At 34.5% G+C, this 20089-nt stretch overlaps 2 protein-coding genes across 4 annotated transcripts; both read right to left on the bottom strand.

Annotated features, from left to right (window-relative positions):
• Positions 1-260: 260 nt before the first annotated feature.
• On the bottom strand, positions 261-2716 carry LOC111808107 (uncharacterized). Of its 2 annotated transcripts, none has more exons than XM_023693914.2 (4): positions 2518-2716; positions 1763-2336; positions 781-1685; positions 261-689 (listed from the first exon to the last, which is right to left on the bottom strand). In XM_023693914.2, the coding sequence occupies exons 1-4, from the start codon at positions 2629-2631 to the stop codon at positions 621-623; spliced, it is 1662 nt and encodes a 553-aa protein (XP_023549682.2). In that variant the 5' UTR covers positions 2632-2716; the 3' UTR covers positions 261-620. The 2 variants fall into 2 exon arrangements, with proteins under 2 accessions (XP_023549682.2, XP_023549683.2); XM_023693915.2 differs by having other exon boundaries at positions 781-1673; positions 2518-2715.
• A 2593-nt stretch (positions 2717-5309) lies between these two features.
• Positions 5310-19094, bottom strand: FU (kinase family with ARM repeat domain-containing protein). 2 transcript variants are annotated; one of them, XM_023694814.2, is made up of 23 exons: positions 18901-19094; positions 18278-18368; positions 18128-18202; positions 17749-17841; positions 17398-17472; positions 17175-17267; positions 16384-16447; positions 15937-16021; positions 15189-15261; positions 15033-15101; positions 14853-14933; positions 14477-14573; positions 14246-14377; positions 13482-13620; positions 12552-12723; positions 11416-11514; positions 10793-11332; positions 9538-10686; positions 8960-9193; positions 7419-7562; positions 7218-7298; positions 6579-6767; positions 5310-5790 (listed from the first exon to the last, which is right to left on the bottom strand). In XM_023694814.2, exons 2-23 carry the CDS (start codon positions 18365-18367, stop codon positions 5545-5547), a joined length of 4020 nt encoding a protein of 1339 aa, XP_023550582.2. In that variant the 5' UTR covers position 18368; positions 18901-19094; the 3' UTR covers positions 5310-5544. The 2 variants fall into 2 exon arrangements, with proteins under 2 accessions (XP_023550582.2, XP_023550581.2); XM_023694813.2 differs by having other exon boundaries at positions 14246-14395; positions 18901-19093.
• Positions 19095-20089: the final 995 nt, after the last annotated feature.

The following is a 20089-nucleotide window of genomic DNA, read 5'->3' as shown; positions in this document are numbered from 1 at the left end:
ACCTTTGATCTCAAAATTATTTATTTATTAAAACGGGTTAAATAATAATAATAATTTACATATAAGGGAATATAATTTCAATATTTATAATTAAAACTAAGCATTTGATACCAAAATTTGTATTTTTAAATTTTTTTCCTAAAAAATTAACAAATTATCTATAAGAAAAATAAAATTAATTACCATTCTAACATGGCCCCATTTGCAAGATAAACATCACACACAGGAATTAAAGATTTTAGCCATTCATTATCAAATGATGAAGAAAAAACATGAACTACTAATTGTTTATCTCAGAAAACATCATGGGAAAATACAAATTCAAGAACACAACAACACAGGCAGGCAAACCACAGTTTGTCTCTCTCACCCACCCACCATTAAAGCCTTCTAAAATAGCTTCTCCAACCCATCCATGGCTATACTTCTCTATATAATCCTTTAAGATGCCATCAACTAACTGACTAATTGTATAAAGGCATTCATTATTAAATGATGAACATGTAAAAAACAAGACAAACTAATTGTTTACCTCAAAAAACATCATGGAATAATACAAATTCAAGAACAGAGGCAAGGCAAACCACAGTTTGTCTCTCTCAACCACCATCAAAAGCCTTCTAAAATAGCTTCTCCAATCCATCCATGGCCATCCTGTTTTCTGGCAGTGGCTGTAAAGCAGTTCTAACCTGTGAACACACATGATATTTGTCATTAAGAACTCAAAACTCCAGATCAATGAATGTTAGAAACATAGTCAAAATTCAAGATGATGCTTACTTTTGTGTTGATATTATTATTGTTGTCCATCTTCTTTTTGTTAAGTTGGAGTTGTTCCTTGAACATCTTTCTCAGCTGTCTCAGGCTCATGTCGTTTTTCTCCACAGTTTGTTTCTGAGTGCAATTGGCTTCTTCTTCAGCATCTGAGTTGTCCATTAGCAGTCTGGTGGCTTGTTCTTTATGTGATGATTTGGTTTCTACAACTGATGGCCTGGGAAATTGGTTTGCCAATGCCAATTGGGCAGCTGCTAAAGAGGGTAAGGATTGAATTCCATTGTTGTTGGAGGAAACTGACACTTCGATCAAAGCTTCCTCACATTGAAGAATGTCATTGGGTATGTCGGGATGTGAATCGATAGTGTCGACATTTGTGTCAGTAGGAGGAGATTCTTCCATTTGATATTGGATCTTTACATCAACCAAATCTTCAGAAACATTCTCAGGGAACTCCATGACAGATTCTTCAACGCTGCTCAAGACATCATCAACTTGGGTTTCCTCTTCCACATTTTCAATGGGCAGAGACGATTCTTCGGCAGAAATATTCATGGGTTTGACTTCTTCAATTATATGTTCTAATTCAAAAATAGTCACGTTTTGTTTAGATTGGACTTCCATACCGGATTCTTCTTCGATGCTCGAGTGGTGAACTTCAGTCAAGTCCACGTCTTCAGAATCCAGAGAAAGTTTGTCAGAATCGTTGATTTCCTCCGCAGAAATCTCCACTGAATCTGCAGAACATTTCATCGAATCATCAGGGTCCATTTGTGGTTCCTCCATCTCATTCTTCTCTTGTTCATTGGTTTCTAACTCCAAATCTTCATCTAATTTGCTTTCTGATTTATCGGTGTTATTTGACTCTACTTCCAATTTCGTTTCCTCCTTCACGGGTCCTGCACGAATTGCTACCAATCATCAAATGTCGCGATTATACAAATCAATATGCATACGAAAAAGAATAAGCCATTCTCAAATTGCACACCTGCACTGTTAGGCATTTCATCGAACGACATATGGACAGTAATTGGCTCCATTTTCCTGTCTTCCGCTAAACTCAAGCTCTCCATGGTCTGCTCCAACAATCTGACGGATCTTCTTGTACTGTAAACTCGTGGCTCCATAGCTCCATTGTTCCGAGTCTGAGTTCGTTTACTAGTCGAGGCCCCCGCAACTCTCTTCTGGCTTTTAGGCACAGCAGGCGTATTTTCAATCACAGGCTTTTCATGATCCAAATCATTATCCTCTTCCTCATCAACCGTCATCTGAAAATCTACTTTCTTGCAAGCTGAAGAAGCCCCCGCCGTTATTCTCCGGCTACTCCGCAAAGACGGAGTAGTCAGAGTCACATTTAGATCTCTATTTTCTGACTCCTCTGTTCCTCTTGCCGCAGCTGCACGGCGTGTTCGAGTAGTAATAGGATCATCTTTGACCGTTTTTCTTCTTGTCGAGGTTCTCAATTCAGTTCGAGGAATTTCGGAGGAAACAACCTCTCCTTTCACTGGCGATTCAGGTACTCCAGATCTTTCACTGCTCAAAAACTCTTCGATTCCTTCAACCTAATCCAATAGCGAATGAAAAAATGTCTAAATTAACTAACAAAATACCTAGAAAAACTGCTAGTTACTTTGAAGAAAGAACTCAGATAGAAGTGAAATCAAGTTCATCAAAATCTCAGATCCTTCAATAACCATATCAAATCAAACTACAGAACCAGTAAAAAGCAAAAAGATAACTCACCAATGGAAGAGCAGAGAGAGCGTCAGCCATGGCAACATTAGTGATATTGGCTGGTATCTTATTCCTCTTGCAGAGTGTTTGGAGTTCTCTCCTTGACAAGCTATGGAAATCCATGGCGATAGGAAGAAAAAAATCTCTCGCACAAATTGAAAAATTTCTCACAGCCACACCGACTGAGGCGAATTGATGAAGTTGAGCAGTGGAGGCCCTTTAAATAGACGATTAGCGAGAAACGAGCCGTTGTGTAAACCCTAAAACATATGACCGTTGGGAGCGTAGATTTTAAATTTTGAAAAGGAGGAACCAAGCCGGCTGTCATGACTTGTTTATATATATAATTTTATTATTGTTTTAAGATTAAAAAAATACTGAAAATTATGGAAGTGTATAAATATAAAATTTAAATTAGGAAGAAATTTCATATATAGTATAATATATAGAGAGGTTTTATTCTCAAATTAAAATAATAAAATAAAAAATAAAATATTATGATGCTGTCGACGTCGGTCGTTGATTAAGTGCCACTCAAATTAAGTGAAATGGCCGCATATTACACAATTCACTACCTCGAGCAGAGCAGAGTAACTATTATTTTTAATTGTTCATATTTTAGGTTGAATTATCATTTTAGCGTAAATGTCTAATTTTAATTTATATATTTTTAATAAATTGTAATATAGAACGTCACCAACTTGAGAGGAGCCACCAACTTTAACAAGGCCTGCATAATAATACCGTTGTGAATCATTTACGGGTTTGGAATAGAAATGAGTGCGAGGTTTGAAATGACCATATCTATCAGTAAACTAGAACGAACATTGATAGCTATGGCTGGTGATTTGGATAAGCGACGATCTACTACGGGTTATTTATTTACTATGGTTGGTGGACCTGTTTGTTGGCGTTCAACATTGCAGTCTACTGTTGCATTGTCTACCACTGAAGCAGAGTATATGACAGTAACGGAAGCTTTTAAAGAAGCTATTTGGATGCATGTTTTGATCAATGACTTGAGTATTTTGCAAGAGCATATAGATGTGTTTTGTGATAGCCAGAGCGCTATTTGCTTGTCAAAAAATCAAGTCCATCATGCTCGTACAAAACACATTGATGTCCGTTTTCACTTTATTCGAGAAATTATTAGCAAAGGGGATATTCGTTTATTAAAAATTGGAACTGCTGATAACCCTGCTGATATGTTGACAAAGGTGATCGCTCGTGAAAAGTTCTGGCATTGTTTGGATTTCATCAACGTCGGAAGGGAGTAGTGTGTTGACGTGGTAGCAACCGAATTCGCTATCAACTTGGAGATCTTATGACAAGGTGGAGATTATTGAACACTGTCATATTCTCCAGTAAGATATATTGGAGTTCCTAAAGATATATTATATAACCGTGTCATCCTGTGTTGTGTACTCAACCTATCATGTTGACTCAAGTACCATGAAAATTATGTAAAATGCTCGTATATTACACGGATATCTATTATTTTTATTTGTTAATATTTTAGGTTAAATTATCATTTATTTTCTATATTAAAAAAAATTAAATTTTAGAAATTGATTGAAAATTATGTAAAACTAATTCTCTTTTGTTGTTGTATGCATTAGTTGCAAAACTAATGCTCGTATATACTAAATTCTAGCCAATATAAGTGAATTCTGTATTTTATTTAATTTAGTTAGTTGATTAAATATGAATATTATTAATTTGATTATTAGTTTTGAAACCAATTTAATATTAATCTTATTTAATTCAATAGGTTGGATGATTCAAACAATTGTCCCTGTATAATGAGCTTGTCTAGGAGATTGTTGATATCGGAATTTGATAGAGTTTTGTGTGTCACATTGTATTTTGTTGAGAGTCTTTGTAACGTAAAAGTGAGGTATTCACTTGTTTGATTATTAGTGATTATTTGCTACCCGTGGATGTAAAGGAATTTCTTCTCTCCAAACCACGTAAATATTGGTGTCTCTTTGTGTATTTCCGTTCATTGTGTTTGAGAGTATATTTGTTCTGCTTTCGGCGCACAACATACTTAATCCTAAACCCCTAGGTGAGAATTAGTGTTCTAAACCAAACTTTAAGCATTCGGGTTATTCATATTTTTTAAAAGAATAAACAAAAAACAAGATTTTTCTTTTAGTTTTCAACAAATAGATTTTTTTTTTTTTTTTTTTTGGTTACATTAGAATATTAGTCTACAAGGTCACCTTTAAAGTTTAATGACATCTAAGAGGAGAAAAAAAATTAAGAGATAATCAAGTAAAAGGCATTTTTTTAGGTGTTCGTTGATTGTAGTCTCTCGCATATGATAAAGGTTGTGATGATTGACTTCAATGCTATTATCTCGAGATTCTATGAATAAATAAACTTATGATCCATTTTTCGTCATGTACCACAGCTTCCAATATATCTCGAGTTTTTTGCACCTCTGAGCAACAATAGCTTTCATATCTTGACAATTTTTTTTTTTTTTTTCATAATTGATAGATTTTTCTGTGTAACCCTACCGTGAAGATTGCTTTGAAAGTGTCATACTCTTGACTCTTAAAAAAATAACTTAAAAAATAATTGTTTTCATTCAGTTATGAGACACAAACTACAGCCAACCAAATCGATTTAGATTTGAATTGGAATTCTTGAACGTGTCCACATGTCTTAAATACAAGATTTGAATTGAAGTAGCTCGACTCGAAGAGGAGAGGGAGTAAGTAGCTCGAGATCATTCGAGGGGACCGACTAGATCCCCAAGACAAGAAGAACTGAATTCACACTCCATCTATTGCTTCTTTTAAGTTATATATATTTAACGAACAACCTCAATTGACTACTACAACAGGAATCAAGGCTGATAGTTATAAGAGTGCTCTTGTTTAGTCAACAAAATATTACTATACAAGACTGTACATTCAAACTACGGCTCTATAAACGCGTAAAGAATATAACTGACCTCAACACTCTAATAAGCTTCAGCTTCAAGCATTCTTGTAAGCCAAAGATGACAAGGAGATTGGTGGAGATTCAAGCTTCAGCTACTTTGCTGACAATTACAGAGGCATATTTGGCAATTATTGATTCTGGGGATTGTCGTAGCTGCCCGATCACTGGAAACAGCTTTGATGAAACAAGGAACTGTCGGCAGGGTGCGTGTGCACACATCTTTGCCAAGGAAAACAAGGCTATCTTGAGAGGAGACTCATTTGCTGCATCTTTTTTGCTTGGATTCAAGGCTACTGCCGAACAGTCAGCCACCAACTTTAATAAAGCCTGCATAATAATACCGTTGTGAATCATTTACGGGTCTGGAACAAAAATGAGTGCAGCCATAATACCGTTGTTAACCAGAACGAACATTGATAGCCATAAGAACATTTGTCCCTATACTCATTCAAATTACCTAAAAAAAGAAGAATATCGATTATGAACCCACACAAATTTCAGTCTAGCTCTATTGTCATCCAGTCTAATCACAATGATCTTCCATAAACATCAGGATAATGTGTTTTCAAACCACTAAAGAAACAAAATGAATAAATGAAGATGGTATTTTCACTAAAATCAGATCACAAATACTAAAGTTCCTCTTGTAATTTGGGAGGTTGGAAGCCAAATTTCAAAACAAACATTATAGGCTACATTTCACATGATATGATTTGAAACATTACTGGATTTGAATAATGTGTAAAACACCCAACCTTTAAACTCTGAGGGCGTTTGGTTTTTTCAATTTTCAACAAGAATCCTATTTTGACACATGCCCGTATTAAACTTCCAGCAACCTTACACATATTATGTATGTAACCTTACAAGTTAAAAGATTTGGGTAAACTACATAGTCACTGAAGTGCATAAAAATATCTTTAATAGATCTGAGTAAGGACAGGACAGGACTTATCTTTAATAGGTCTTAGTACATAATCTCGAGAAAACTTCTGTATTTGGCTCTTTTAATTTTCAAGTTTCATACTTTTAGCTAGCAAGGACAGGATTTTCATTAGCGAAATTCTTGGGAGGCAAGTAAGCAACAAGATTAAGGTATTGATAGGTTTACAGACCTGCATTGCACCTCTGGAAACAATATCCTCACAGAGCATGTTGGAGTTGCGAACAAGGTTACTTAGTGCACCTGCCGCATTTGCTTTCGTTTTGTCTTCCTCAGATGATACCAGTAGATTTGCTAGCTGAGGTATCGATCTCCTGAGCTGTCCATACAACGTGTCATCATGGTAGGCAGCATTTCCGATCTGGAGAAAAGAAAAGGCCAAGTGCATCAGATTTCACATCAACTATTATTTTGGTTCAAGTTATAAACGAAAAGGGGACTGGCTGTTGTTTGGAATTTTACTGATTCGCTGACTTAATATTAAAAACACACCTGCATGACTTGTTTTTAATTGAAAATAGCGTCTTGCCTTTTGTTAAAATCAATCAGTGGATGGCATTGTAATTTTAATCTAATTTTACTTGAGTCATATTATGTTGAAAAAATAAAGAAAAAAAGTTGTAACTCCAAAAATCATAATCTCATGCATTTGAGAGAATAAATTTGTTATTGCTCTCAACTCCAAAATGCAGTTTTCCAAACACACTGGCAATTTGATGAGTAAAGAAAGTGCATTTGCTAGTTTCAAATGAAGATATTCGAAGGATTTCAGTCCTATTAAAAAGCAGTAATGGGGAAGAACAAAACTTACAGCAAAGCATGCAAACTTTCTCGTGCGTTTGTCCAGATCAGAGCATCTATCAATTAGAAGGTTGATTATTTCATACCTTTCCTGCAAGTTTCAACATGATAGGTTGAGTACACTTGAAACAAAGGATGACACAGTTAAATAAAATATAAATCCACATAACACAACTACAAAGGTGATAGTAATTTGCATCTCACAACTTACCAAGGAACCATAAAAGTAAGAACTATGCCGACACATATTTCCCAGGGCACTGCAGGCCTTTGCTCGTATATTTGGATCTTCATGTGAAAGGAAATCCTTTAGGAACTCCAAAATAGATGCTCCATTGATGTATTCATAAAATGCCTAAAATACAAAAGTCATCAACATTGTCCAAGGTACTATTCATTACGATACCAAGGTAAAATATTGATCAGTCGCGCTTGTAAAAAGTAAATTTCAACAAAAACCTACTTTAAACTATTTTGCAGAGCCACAAGGACAGAATGAAAGAAAAGAGTCTTTTACACCAAAAAAAATGCCAAGTAATATGGTATGAAATAAAAGAACTTTGTCGATAGTATAGGTTACTGGATGTATGTATATTATACCTGATGTCTTCTGTTAAAACACCAATAAACCCAAAAGCTTAAACCGATGGGTTATCTTTTATCAGTACTTTACACTTCTCACTTTTGAACATAGAAATTTATAAAACATCCAACAAGTGAATATTAATATCAACAGCCTAAATTGAACGAAAAATTTAATCTTTTATCAGCATTTAACACTTTCTATAATACCCAATGTTATAAGGGACCAACCAAGAGTATGCTTAGAAGTTGATTTCTCGTGTTCTGCTAAACTTATTTTTGGGGGATAAAATTGATTAAAGAAAATGAAAGTACAAAAGGAAGGATATATTAATTTATTAAATTTCTTTTAAATATATACATGCTTCCACTATTTCACCCACGAAATCCATGCTCTACTCTTTCACCCACGCAAGAGTTGCCTGTAAGACTCTAGTTGTATTCCTCTACTCTTTCACCCACGAAATCCATGCTAAGTTCATCTATATTTTGATTTCCAAAAATGTAGTGGAAAGAAGTTTTCCACTATCCACAACTCCCTAAGCATTAAAACTACACCTCTGCGTATTTTATCACAACTCCTCTTATTGACAATCTGGATTTAATAATCACGGTATAATCAAGACAGATTTTTAATTAACACCACCTCGAAATCATAGTGCATCTCTAAAGGATTCAAGAGTCCTGAGAGACCACCAAATAGGAACTCACTTCAATTACCTCCCCTCAGTATACACGCTCATGTCCTTCCCACTCCTCAGAAGTTAAAAAAGCTCTCCTGAACATTCTAATTCCAACTAGTTTCTCCCGTTTGACACATCTCTACAACTGCTTTTTTACACACTTTATTAGATCTTCTACAGAAGGTGTATCTAAAGGAGGGTCTTATGAAATGCTCAATGAACGATGACTACCCAAAAGTTTGTCTCATCCAGTAGTCCTCTATGAGAAAGTCCCACTTCTTTGAACATATACTACACAGAAAGAAGAGAAAATCAAAAGGTACAACTTTGACGAAACTACAATCTGATTATCTTTTTAACCCTTATACTTCAACAATCTCTAGTGTGATAGAATAAGAGAAACTAAGTCCATGTATTCATAGCAAGATGCTAACACCAGGATGTCAGCATGTAATGTGAAGCACGAAAAATCAATAAAGATACTAACCTTATCCATTCGAGCTAGATCAGAAATAATCATTAAAATATCCAGTAAAATCTCCCTTGAATTTGAAGTGTCGAGCAGCCGTCTCATCCTATTTGCATCCAGCAGGCCTTTACCTACAAGTTGAACAGCCAGAGGTCGATGGCTGATCATTTTAGCAAGAAAGGCAACAGGCCTTCCAATATCCTTGAACTCTGAATATTCCAAACAACGAATGACAATACCAGGCACTCCCACCTATGAAAAGTTAATAAGGAATTAGATATGAAAACATCAATATTCTCAAGTCTAACTTATAGAACATACAAGTCTTCCTCGCACATAAACCAGAAAGATAGATACTTCCTCTAGTAGAACAACAAAGTCATGAATAAGAATGCTAGAGGTATTTTTTTTTTTTTTTTTTAATATATATATATACACTCTTTTGGTAGAACAAAAAAGTGAAGAATCAAGAAGTGGGGATTTTTTTTTTTTAACTATATAACTTATCCGATACAACAAATACTACAGTAGTCAAGGCATCACCTGAAATTTCAATTTTGATAACCAATTTTTAAATTCAATATGCAGGGTCTAACCTCTATAAGAATTTTAATATATTTTCCCAAGTCTTCCTCTATTGCTTTCACCAAATCCTTGTCATCCATGCAGACTCTTCCCCCTGGTGAACCCATGTTGAGTAGGAACCCACTGTTCACAGAAGCAGTGGCAGACGGCAAGCCTGGAGCATTTTGTACAGCAACAAAAGGAAATGCAAGAAGATCAATTACCACGTTTATTATGTCTCTGACTCCACTCTTGCCTCCACCCGGACCACCCCAACTCTTAACAAGCTTGAGATGGGCATCCGATATCAAATCAGACATGAGCTTGACATTATCATTCCTAATTAAAATCTGACGGAAAGTTAAAGACCCGCCTAAAAGGCAGTGAGATATTGATGAAACAGTCCATACAAGCCCAAGGGGAGACAGCCCAACTTGATCATTCTTGATGTCCATTCCTTGTGAACCATTTTTGGCCAGCATATTAACAAGCAGGAGAGGTATATTGCTAGCACACAACTGTTGAACAGCTAGAGGTCCACCCCACCTCAGTCTAGCCTCTAATAAGCCAACACATCCATCCATGAAGCCATGCCAGTGTGAAAGGAATTGACCAAAGTCATTTGTATGCCCATCATTGCTGCCTAGTGATGAAATTTTGAGATGATCGCATAGTGTTGCCGTTCTGGGTATTAGAGGAATAGTTATTTCAGACACCGATGACTCAACTGAAGCTCCAATTTCAAGCGAGAGAATGGATGCAAGAGCCAACATGGCAGAGGAACAATGAGGTAAAACAGCTTTTCTTATTTTATCATCAGAAGAAAAACTATGGGCAATGACTGTAAGTCGTGAGAGCTGTTTCTTTGGAGAGGTGGTCAGCATAAATAATGCAGAATTTCTCCCCATCGACTTTAAACATTGGGCAACTGTAGCCAGGAGGAGGCATGAATGCATAACCAAGGAAGAAGGATTGACCAACTTGCACTTCAGGTTACTCGTATCACCTGTTTGTGAATCTTTATTTAAAACTGAAATACATAAAGACAATACGTTGAATGCTTCTGCAACTATAGTACCGTCCCCTCCACCACTTACAACAGTAGTTACAGGGAGGGAGCTGGGCAGACCACAAAGAACACCAGGAACGATTAAATTATGCAGGCAGCACCTCTGGAGAATCTGCAATATAAATGTAATGTAACTAATATTAACTCTTGATTAAGTAAATGAAACTCAATAATCTACTTATCACAACTACAGGCTCTAAAATATTTGATATAGATACCTGAATACAAGAAGACAAGGCAGCTTCATGTCGTTGATGGAGGCAATAGTAAATAGAAACCTGTATTGCATTTGATTTAAGAAATGCCCTGGTCACTGCATCAACAATTTTTGTTGAATCTGATCCTTGTAAGGATCCTTTGTCGTGATCCCTAATGTCGAGTCGGTGTAGAGAATGACTTCTAAAAGCATTCAGGGGAAATAAATAAGTGTTCTCTTTCACAAAAATAATTTCGAACGACTCTATCAGCAACCAAAGAGCTCTACAAGCTTCACAAGCAGCTCGTAGGAGAATTGAAGAACCAGAAAGAAGGCTTGCTCCTGAGGTAGCTAGGCAGAGACACAAATGATCTACCAAACCAGTTGTCTTGGCATGATCCAAAATCTTTCTCAATATTTCATTAGGAGCACAAACTACCTCAGGACCTGAACCGGAAGAAGATGCTTTAAGACCTTGAGCTACTTTCGATAACATCACAGCAACACAAGCAGTGGATTCACACACAACTTCTCCAGATAAATCTCCACTAGAACATATAACCTACAGATTTAACGAAGTTAGAGAATTGAAATATGAAAACTGAGTTACTATTTAAGCAGCAATATTCATAAAAGAACATAAACCTGAGAAAATATTTCTGCCAAAGCGACCCAATGCCTAAAGCACAAGCTTCCAGTGACACTTCCAGACTTGCTAACCAATGTTCTAATAATTGAGAAACTCTGCAATCAAAAGTAATTCAATTTGCATCACAAACTCTCTGTGGCGTAAAGAGCTAATGAAGATTGATCCAGCTATAAAACAAAAAATATTGAGCCTGCTTTCTTCTGGGAATCAAATATACATGTCATAAAAAAAACATAGTATATAATTAAGGCTATTTGTTTTTTTCTAAAAAAAAAATCTGCATGGTACAAATGTATTAAAAACCTAATGAAGATTGATCCAGCTATAGAAGAAGAAATATTGAGCCAGCTTTATTTTGGGAATCAAATACATATTTCTAAAAAAACCATTTTAAAAAATTCAAGGTAAAAAAAAAAAAGACATGGCACAATTGCATTGAACTGAAATCTTCATAAAAATGTTCTAGAATTATAACTGCTATTCAAAATATAATTGTTAGTATAAAGTTAGTTTAGTAGCTAAACAATTCCTAGATAGATAGATAAAAAGATTCATATTCATTATACTGTAACGGCCCAAGCCCAAGCCCACCGCTAGTAGATATTGTCCTCTTTGGGCTTTCCCTTTCGGGCTTCCCTTCAAGGCTTTAAAACGTGTCTACTAGGGGAAGGTTTCCACACACTTATAAAAGGTGTTTTGTTCCCCTCCCCAACCAATGTGGGACATCACATATACACACCCTCATAAACCCATTGTAGAAGCATAAATTGTAACAAGTTGCAATATCGACTTAGTTATCGAAGTATTCTAATAATGAAAGATGACCCTCAATAAAGTACTTATAGAAGTACTAAGTAACAGAAAGGTGACCCCTCTGTGAAAGCAGCATAGTAAAAAGAGAAGAAATTGTTCATTTGAAAATTACGAAAAATTTGTAATGCATGATGATGATGACAGGATTTAAGAATGGTAATAAATTTTATCAAAAGCAAGCACTTGCAGATCCGAAGACGCAATTGAATAGATAGAACAATGCATCACCAACATCAAGATCCTAAACTAAGGTCATATAAACATGCAACAAAATAGATGGAGATCTAACTAGCTTTAGTGAAACTTCAAAGAAATATACCTTTACTGTTAAATCATTAACTTCAACCGATTTCAGGTTTACAATAATGCTAGTGAATACAAGAAGTTCATATGTAACTTCATCAAATTGCTCAGTGCATTGAATGGCTCCAGCAGCTGCTAAGTTCGAAAGGATTCTCAATGATTGGCTTGAACTAAGTATAATTTGTTCCCTGATAAGATTTAAAACAGAAAAATATACCAAATTAGGAGAATTAAAAGTTACAGTGCAAGAAGAAGATTTGATAACACAAATTCAGAGAAAAAAATAGAAGTAAAATTGACATCAAAACTATAATTGAAAAGTGATTATATTGTTATTAAACCAAAGACCAAGACACAACTTCCCACCTAATCAAGTGGGAACCTCATCCTCGTCCACACCTTCCCAGAAGAAATTTCTCATGATCTTCTCCAGATTTTTGCCAACAAAAACCAAGATCCTAAACGAAGATAGGAAGTAAGTCAAAATCCCACTCAAGACATGAGTCAATCTCCCACTCTTCTCTGCATCTATCAAGCTAAATTCGAATCTCTTCCTTTCAGCCCTCAGGACAAGGGGTTTTCCACCTAACCTACTGTATTCTTTTAGCTTCCCTCTATCTCTTCTTTATCATAAAATTTATAGCTGAACAGCATCTCTTCAATTATAGCCAATTAGAACTCTATCTTATAACCCTTTGGATTTAGATTTCTTTTACATATTCAGCCCCATCAATGAAACAGTTTCATTTCCTATCAAAGAAAACGGGCACTATCAACAAATAGGATCTTAATTTAAGAAAAGCTATTTAGTATTGGGCGAGAGAATATATAAGTATATCCCATTAATTGACCCAATTTGAGATCATACACAAAAGGCCAATGTTGAATAACGAACTCACAAATGAAAATTTTGAAGTAAAATGATGGAGAATTTAAGTCTATGAACCTGCAAGAGTTCTGGGATAATTCGGACCATCTTCGTAATTGTTTCAAAATGTGGGTTAATGCTTCAGTATCTTGACTAATAACTTGTGCACCTTTCACAGTGCGCGAGTTATCTTCCAATTTGTCCAATATCTGACAACCTGAATAAAAATAGTAAATCTATAGAGACAAATCCACTTAAACAACATTGGTTTGCTTTGATTCAAACATTGGTTTGCTTTGTTTCTTGCATAGTAAGCAAGAAACATATTATAAGCCAGGTTTTATATATATATACACAATATAAAAATAAAATAATTATAATTATAAAAAAAAAAAAAAAAAAAAAAAAAAAAAAAAAAACACGATGTAAACAGCCTGAATAAAGACAAATGAAAAAAAAACAAGATAAAGAGAACATGAGACAAAGAATAATATAAATCGACGGCAAACAGAAGCTTGAGAATTATCTCGGCAAAGAACTAAGATACTTTCTCATTGCCCAAGAAGAACTACTTATGCAAGCATTAGTAGGATGTTAAGAGTACAAATCAGCTTATAAGTAAACAAGCCAAGAAGCAACAACAGCCGCAAGAAATGATTTTAAGGACACAAGGGCCGGAAAGTGTAGTGTTTCAAATAATGCAAGACAGAGATATTTTGATATAAGAGACCTTTGAGAATTGGAACACAAAAGGATTAACGTGTAGATTGCCTTCATAGTTGCCGGAAAAAACGTCAATAAGAGAATTAAATGAACATTCGCCAAACCAAGAAGCTTCATACCTGAATGTTTAACGTCATTGGAACTTACAAACCCTGGGAACTCCTCGGGATGGGAATTATTCCCCGTCATCGAATTTGGACTGTTAAGCTGCGCATTGGCGTTAGGATTTACAGTCTTGTCCTGGAGACCAGCTGGAACATCAACTTTACCTTCAGTATTGTAAAATGATGGTCAAATTTCAGTGGTAAATGATAAATGTTATATCTAACAAGTACAGAGGTGAACACTACCTCCAGGACCGGAAACGTTTGAAGCAAGACTACCATGTCCTTCTCCCCTCCAAGTTGGATTGCACCCCCTGGTTGCAACAGATGTAGCATGCAACTCCTGGAAACAGTTTTAGGATGTTATAGCTTCCATGATTTCACATTTAAGCATCATTCAAATATTTACATATAGACAAGCTTTATCGTAATGACAAGGACTACTGTGTGATGGTACAATGCTAGTTGGTGCAATGTTAGCTGGCACAATTTTGAAGCAAATGGAGAATACACTCAAAAGATCTTGTATCTCGCCAAAATTTTGACGCAAATCTGAAACGATACACTGCTTCCCAGATCATATTTATAACAAAATTGTTGTAACCAACATGAAATCCATTACCTTCATTTCCAGCTCATCTGAAGTTTCTTTAACAAAAGGATGTTCCAGAAGAGCAGGCCATGTGAGTCGATTTTGAGGTACCTATTCCCAATTTGAGCAAAAATCAATTAAAAATTTGAAGTCAGCACACATAATTGAAAAACTGGTAAATGGAATCAGGTACTGCAACTTCAGAATAACCTTGTTGAGCAATCCCTTCAAAAAGCTCTTGAAACTTGAACTCATATTCTCAGGATATTTAACTGGATCCTGGTTTTTTTAATGTAAAATTAGCTAGCACTTCGAAATTTTAGCAAAATAAAACATGGATAATTATCAAGTCATGACATAAAATACCTTTACGATGTGCCGAATCAAAGCATACACTGAGTTAGTGTAAAATGGAGGTTGGCCAACAAACAACTCATACCTGTTTCAGCCAGTTTCATTTTCAGTTTACTAGGGAGAATAACTGTCAACTATCACGTTCACAATAATCCTATGGTTGGGCATTAGATCACTACTTCCATAAACAGTGCATAAGCATCAACAAAATCAGCGCCGTAACTTGAAATTGAGTAGTTCTATGAAGTTGTGGACCAATGTACCTCTTAAGTACAGGAATTACTAGAAAACAATGACTATTTTCTCCACTATTTATGGCTTTTTAATCAATTACAGTCTTTGATATACCTTGAGCTTCATTTACTCAATTGTGACATAAAAATAAAACTTATAAAAGAACACAAGGACTTTGCTCAACATACACACATGCAACAACAGTGAATGAGGACTTCATCAATAAAACGCAAGTATATATGTAACTTACCCTTGTTCACCACAAGTAATCTCTTATGACATACGAATCATGAAAAGTAGAGAATCTATTAAAACGTAGCAACATCTAATATAGCTCGATTGACAATTCTATGGAATAATAGCATATGGATGAAAATTGAACAAAAACATAAAATCGTAGAGAACAAAGAGATTATTCAACTAACAATTAAGAAAATCAGATGCAACATAAGAATAAAAAGTACATAATTTCTAAGTAGAAGATAATGAACAGAAATAAAATCAAAGACAACAATAATCCACGTACAATATCACTCCCAATGACCACAGGTCTGCAGTGTGATTATAAGGTTGTTCACGGACCAATTCTGGAGCCATGTACAAAGGCGTGCCTGAATAAAATTAATAAAACAATATTAATAAACAAACAGGGAGTGTGGTTGTACTGTTCAAATGACTATAATAATTTAAAACTGGAAACCAAGATGAAATGCCTCATATAGTTATCAAAGAAACTTTACATTTTCATAAAGCAGATGAATGTCCAATACATCATTGCTCAAGATCATTTTATATTTACAAGAAAACTAACGACAAGTGACTCTAACCATTCACTAGTAATCAGGTAGAGCATGCAATAGAAGTTTCCCTTTAATGCGAAAAAAGGAGGGATGTCGATATTTGACAACCAGATGCAAATTTTCCTTTTCTATTCCTGATCAATCATACAGAGAGAACAATTGGAACAACTTACCTTTTATTGATCGCAAAACAACAGTATTTGTCGACATTGCTCGAGCAAACCCAAAATCACAAAGCTGGGGTAAATAAACCATAAAAAGAGTACGGGATATCAGTATGAAAATGCCTAAAATTATTAAAAAGTAAGAAAAATGTTGTACTAGAAATAATAGCATATAAAGAAAATTTGGATGCAATAAATTGGTATTACACTAATACATTAAATCACATTATTTCATCAATGCATGACGAAAAGGTTGTTATAAGAAAAAAAAGTAATTTTAATAAACTCACGTAACGATGTACTGAATTGACGAGAATCAAAAGCAAGCTGCTTAACAATCAGGGAAAAAAACAAAATCAAGCTCATTTTTATAGTTCTAAACCATTCATCAACGTTCTCACAAAAGCTCTGTCATATGACCGTTTGTACATGCACCACAAGCTAGGTGTGACAAAGAAAAACTAAGGAGTGTTGAGATTTGAGGTTTCTCCTAACTAAATTTCAATTTTGAGTTTCTTAAGTTTCTAACTTTGTTATTAGATTTAATTTTCAGCTTGATGTTTTAAGTTGATGTTAGATCTAACATTTCGGTTTTTAGTTCTTTTATAAATTTGGTGACGCATAATTTATGTGTATTGACATGTCATTCATGATAATTTAGAATGCATCTGCTTCATACTACCCAGACAAATTTGATACAATAGGACACTTAAAGAAGTTACTACTATTCATTTAGAGAACACTTGAGAAGTTCTGCTAGTAACAGGGACATGGTCAATAAGCATAAGGTGAGGGCAAACCTTAACAACAGATCCAGCTCCAATAAGAATGTTTTGGGGCTTCATATCACGATGGATGATACGATTGGAGTGTAAGTAGTGCAATGCTCTTACCTGAAAGTAATTGTTCTAATCAGGTTAAGAGAAATTTCAAAATTCATACAATTGAATGATTCTATAAAGTCTCAGTAACCCAATATTAAGATAATCATTGACCAAGAAAAGAGATAAATTCATGGATTACCAACTGCTTTGCAATTGCTTGAACTTGTTCTTCGGGAAGGCATTTATCATCCTCAAGGATCTCAAAAAGTTCACCCTACCAATCAGAAATTGTCACATACGTGAAACTAATGATGCACATAAGCTAGGTTTTGGTATATACGTGAAACAATATTATATATATATATATATATATATATATATATATATATGTTCTTAACATATATGTATGTATGTATGTATATATGCATTTATACGTATCATCACTCCATACAGAATGTGAATGTTTTGGAACCTACAATTAAATGGCAAAAATGTATGCTTTGAACATATATGTGTTTAATCAATATCAAGAAATAAGAAGAAGAATTACTTGTGCAAATTCTGTGACAACACAAAACTCTTGCGGGCTTTCAAACGAGTCGAGCATTTCGATGATATTTTCATGCTTCAGCTTTCTTAGTATCTGCAACGTTATGACACCAAATACCTTAACTTTACGCAGGAAAAGAATAATTAATCTCAATAAATAATGACCATTCTTCACTTATCATACGTGATTGCTTAGAAACAGGAAATATTATAAATAAAGAAGAAAATATGTATGTCTAGCACCTTAAATAAATTTCTATACAACAATTGGGAACACAGAGATACAAAAGATGCCATCAATATAATGCTCTACAAAGAAACGTTATACACGATTACAGACCGTACACATGCCAGGAATGCCAAGTAAACTAGTCGGGTACCTCAATCTCCTGTCTTAAATTGTGAATGTCTTTCTCGCTTTTTCCATGCTTCATAATAAACTTCATTGCAACGGTCTGAGAAGGGCCGTAAACAACTTAAATTAATAATTTTAACGAGTAAAGCAAAAACCATATAAGTTCGCAATTCACCTGGCCTGTGTTCTTCCGCCTTCCCTTATACACTTTTCCAAAAGAGCCCTCCCCAACAAGCTCAATTACATGGTAATTTTCAACACCCATTCTGTGAATGTAAAAGAATAAAAATATATCATTGCTCTGAATGGAAAAAGCATAGAACATACCATTGCAGCAACAACAATAAACAAGATAGAATGGATAGAAAATAGTACTTCCATCAGATCACTTTCAATTTCTAGCATAACACTAATCAATATGGCAACTGTACGACTGGTTCATTTCGCAGCAAGGGCAAGATTAAGACACAAAATGTTGTAAATCTTTTTCATCAGAAATGCGATCAGTGCCGAACAAAAAACATAATCCAAAAACAATGCAGTACAAGTAGAAAATCAATAACATCAAATTATGAATCATGAAATCATGGGACGCAAAACAGGGTCCCGATGAGTCCAAATGGATCAAGTGGAAGTGGACTGGAACCAAACAGAGAGTGAAAATACTACTGACGAGTAACTAAGCTACCGATTGAAACCGCTGGAGGGGATCTAGGAGAAATCAGTCTTAAAATTCAAGTAACCAAACAAATGGGTCAAGAAATTAAAAAAGACGACGAAAGACGAGTAAGGAACTACCTGCTAAAATCGGCGGAGCCTGACGATTACAGAAAATCGTTCCTGACTTCTTCTTGTCCAATCGAAAATCAGCTCAAAGCAACTGTATCAGAGATCTAAACCTAAACTTGAACTGCGATTACACATACAGCAAAGGCACCACAGCCACAGAGAGAGAGAGAGAGAGAGAGAGAGATGAGATTGGGGATTTTCTCTTTCCCCCGCATATGTATTTGAAAATTGAACCGCAACGTTCGGATTTGGGTATTATAACGGTTCGAAAATGGCTTCTCGGGCTTAACCAATTTTCCGGTTTTGAACCGGCTATCTCCCGTAAACGGGTAGGTTTGGGAAAATAGTACAAAATAAATAAATATTATTTTTGTTTTTGTAATTCTGGTTTTATTTTCTTTTAACCTATGTACTTTCAAAGTTAATTTTTATAAAAATTAATTAAATAATAAGTATAGTTTAATAGATACATTTCAAATATATATATATATGGAAATTAAAATTATATTTTTAGAGAAAATAAGATAATTTTCCCGAAATTTTAAAAAAAATTACATTAATATCCTTTTAAAAAATTTAAAAAATATAATATATAGACAAAAAAACCATTTATATCTTGTTTCAACGATAACTTTTATAAACTTTCGAAATTACATAAATATAGTTAATCTTTTAAGGAAAAAGGATTAAAAAATGTATTTTCCGATTAAACTATTTAAATATACATTAATGAGTGGAAGATAGGTGAAAAGATGAAAGATGAGAAAAGTGTTAAATTATAGATTAAAGCATAGAGGAGGAAAGGGGTGAAACTATTTTCACCATATACTAATGAAAATGACATTTTGAACTTTTTCTTTTTAAGTTAAAAATATTAATGAAATTTTAAAAATTTAATAAATATTATTAGAACTGATACAAATTATTTTCGTCAAAAGTATTTTTTTTTAGAGTTACATGTATTAAAACATTTAAAATTTAAAGAATATTATTGAAAAAGTGTGTTAGAATGTTGTTGCTCTATAAAATTGATGTGGTGTTTTATAATTCAAGAAGAGCTTGAAAATATATATATTAAACATTTTTGGAACTAAATATTGTATCAAAATTGTTAAAATAAAACATAAAATTATTGTAATCGTATAGCTTTGCTCGTGTTTTGATGCCCCCAAACATAGTAGCCAAAAAAAAGATAGAA

Source organism: Cucurbita pepo, chromosome 13 (genome assembly GCF_057944985.1).
Source record: "Cucurbita pepo subsp. pepo isolate OVF chromosome 13, ASM5794498v1, whole genome shotgun sequence".
Lineage (NCBI taxonomy): Eukaryota > Viridiplantae > Streptophyta > Magnoliopsida > Cucurbitales > Cucurbitaceae > Cucurbita > Cucurbita pepo.
Note: the sequence above shows the minus strand (reverse complement) of the source record. Positions and strands in the feature narration are given on the sequence as shown.

Excerpts from the sequence above, each read along its gene's own strand:
- FU (XM_023694813.2), bottom strand. The coding sequence starts at position 18,367 with ATGGGTGTTGAAAATTACCATGTAATTGAGCTTGTTGGGGAGGGCTCT. Across the intron at positions 17,473-17,748 it reads TTGTCACAGAATTTGCACAA|GGTGAACTTTTTGAGATCCT; the intron begins GTAATTCTTCTT and ends TCTGATTGGTAG. Across the intron at positions 11,333-11,415 it reads TGGCAGAAATATTTTCTCAG|GTTATATGTTCTAGTGGAGA; the intron begins GTTTATGTTCTT and ends TTAAATCTGTAG.
- LOC111808107 (XM_023693914.2), bottom strand. The coding sequence starts at position 2,631 with ATGGATTTCCATAGCTTGTCAAGGAGAGAACTCCAAACACTCTGCAAG. Across the intron at positions 2,337-2,517 it reads CTCTCTCTGCTCTTCCATTG|GTTGAAGGAATCGAAGAGTT; the intron begins GTGAGTTATCTT and ends CTATTGGATTAG. Across the intron at positions 690-780 it reads ATAATAATATCAACACAAAA|GTTAGAACTGCTTTACAGCC; the intron begins GTAAGCATCATC and ends GTGTGTTCACAG.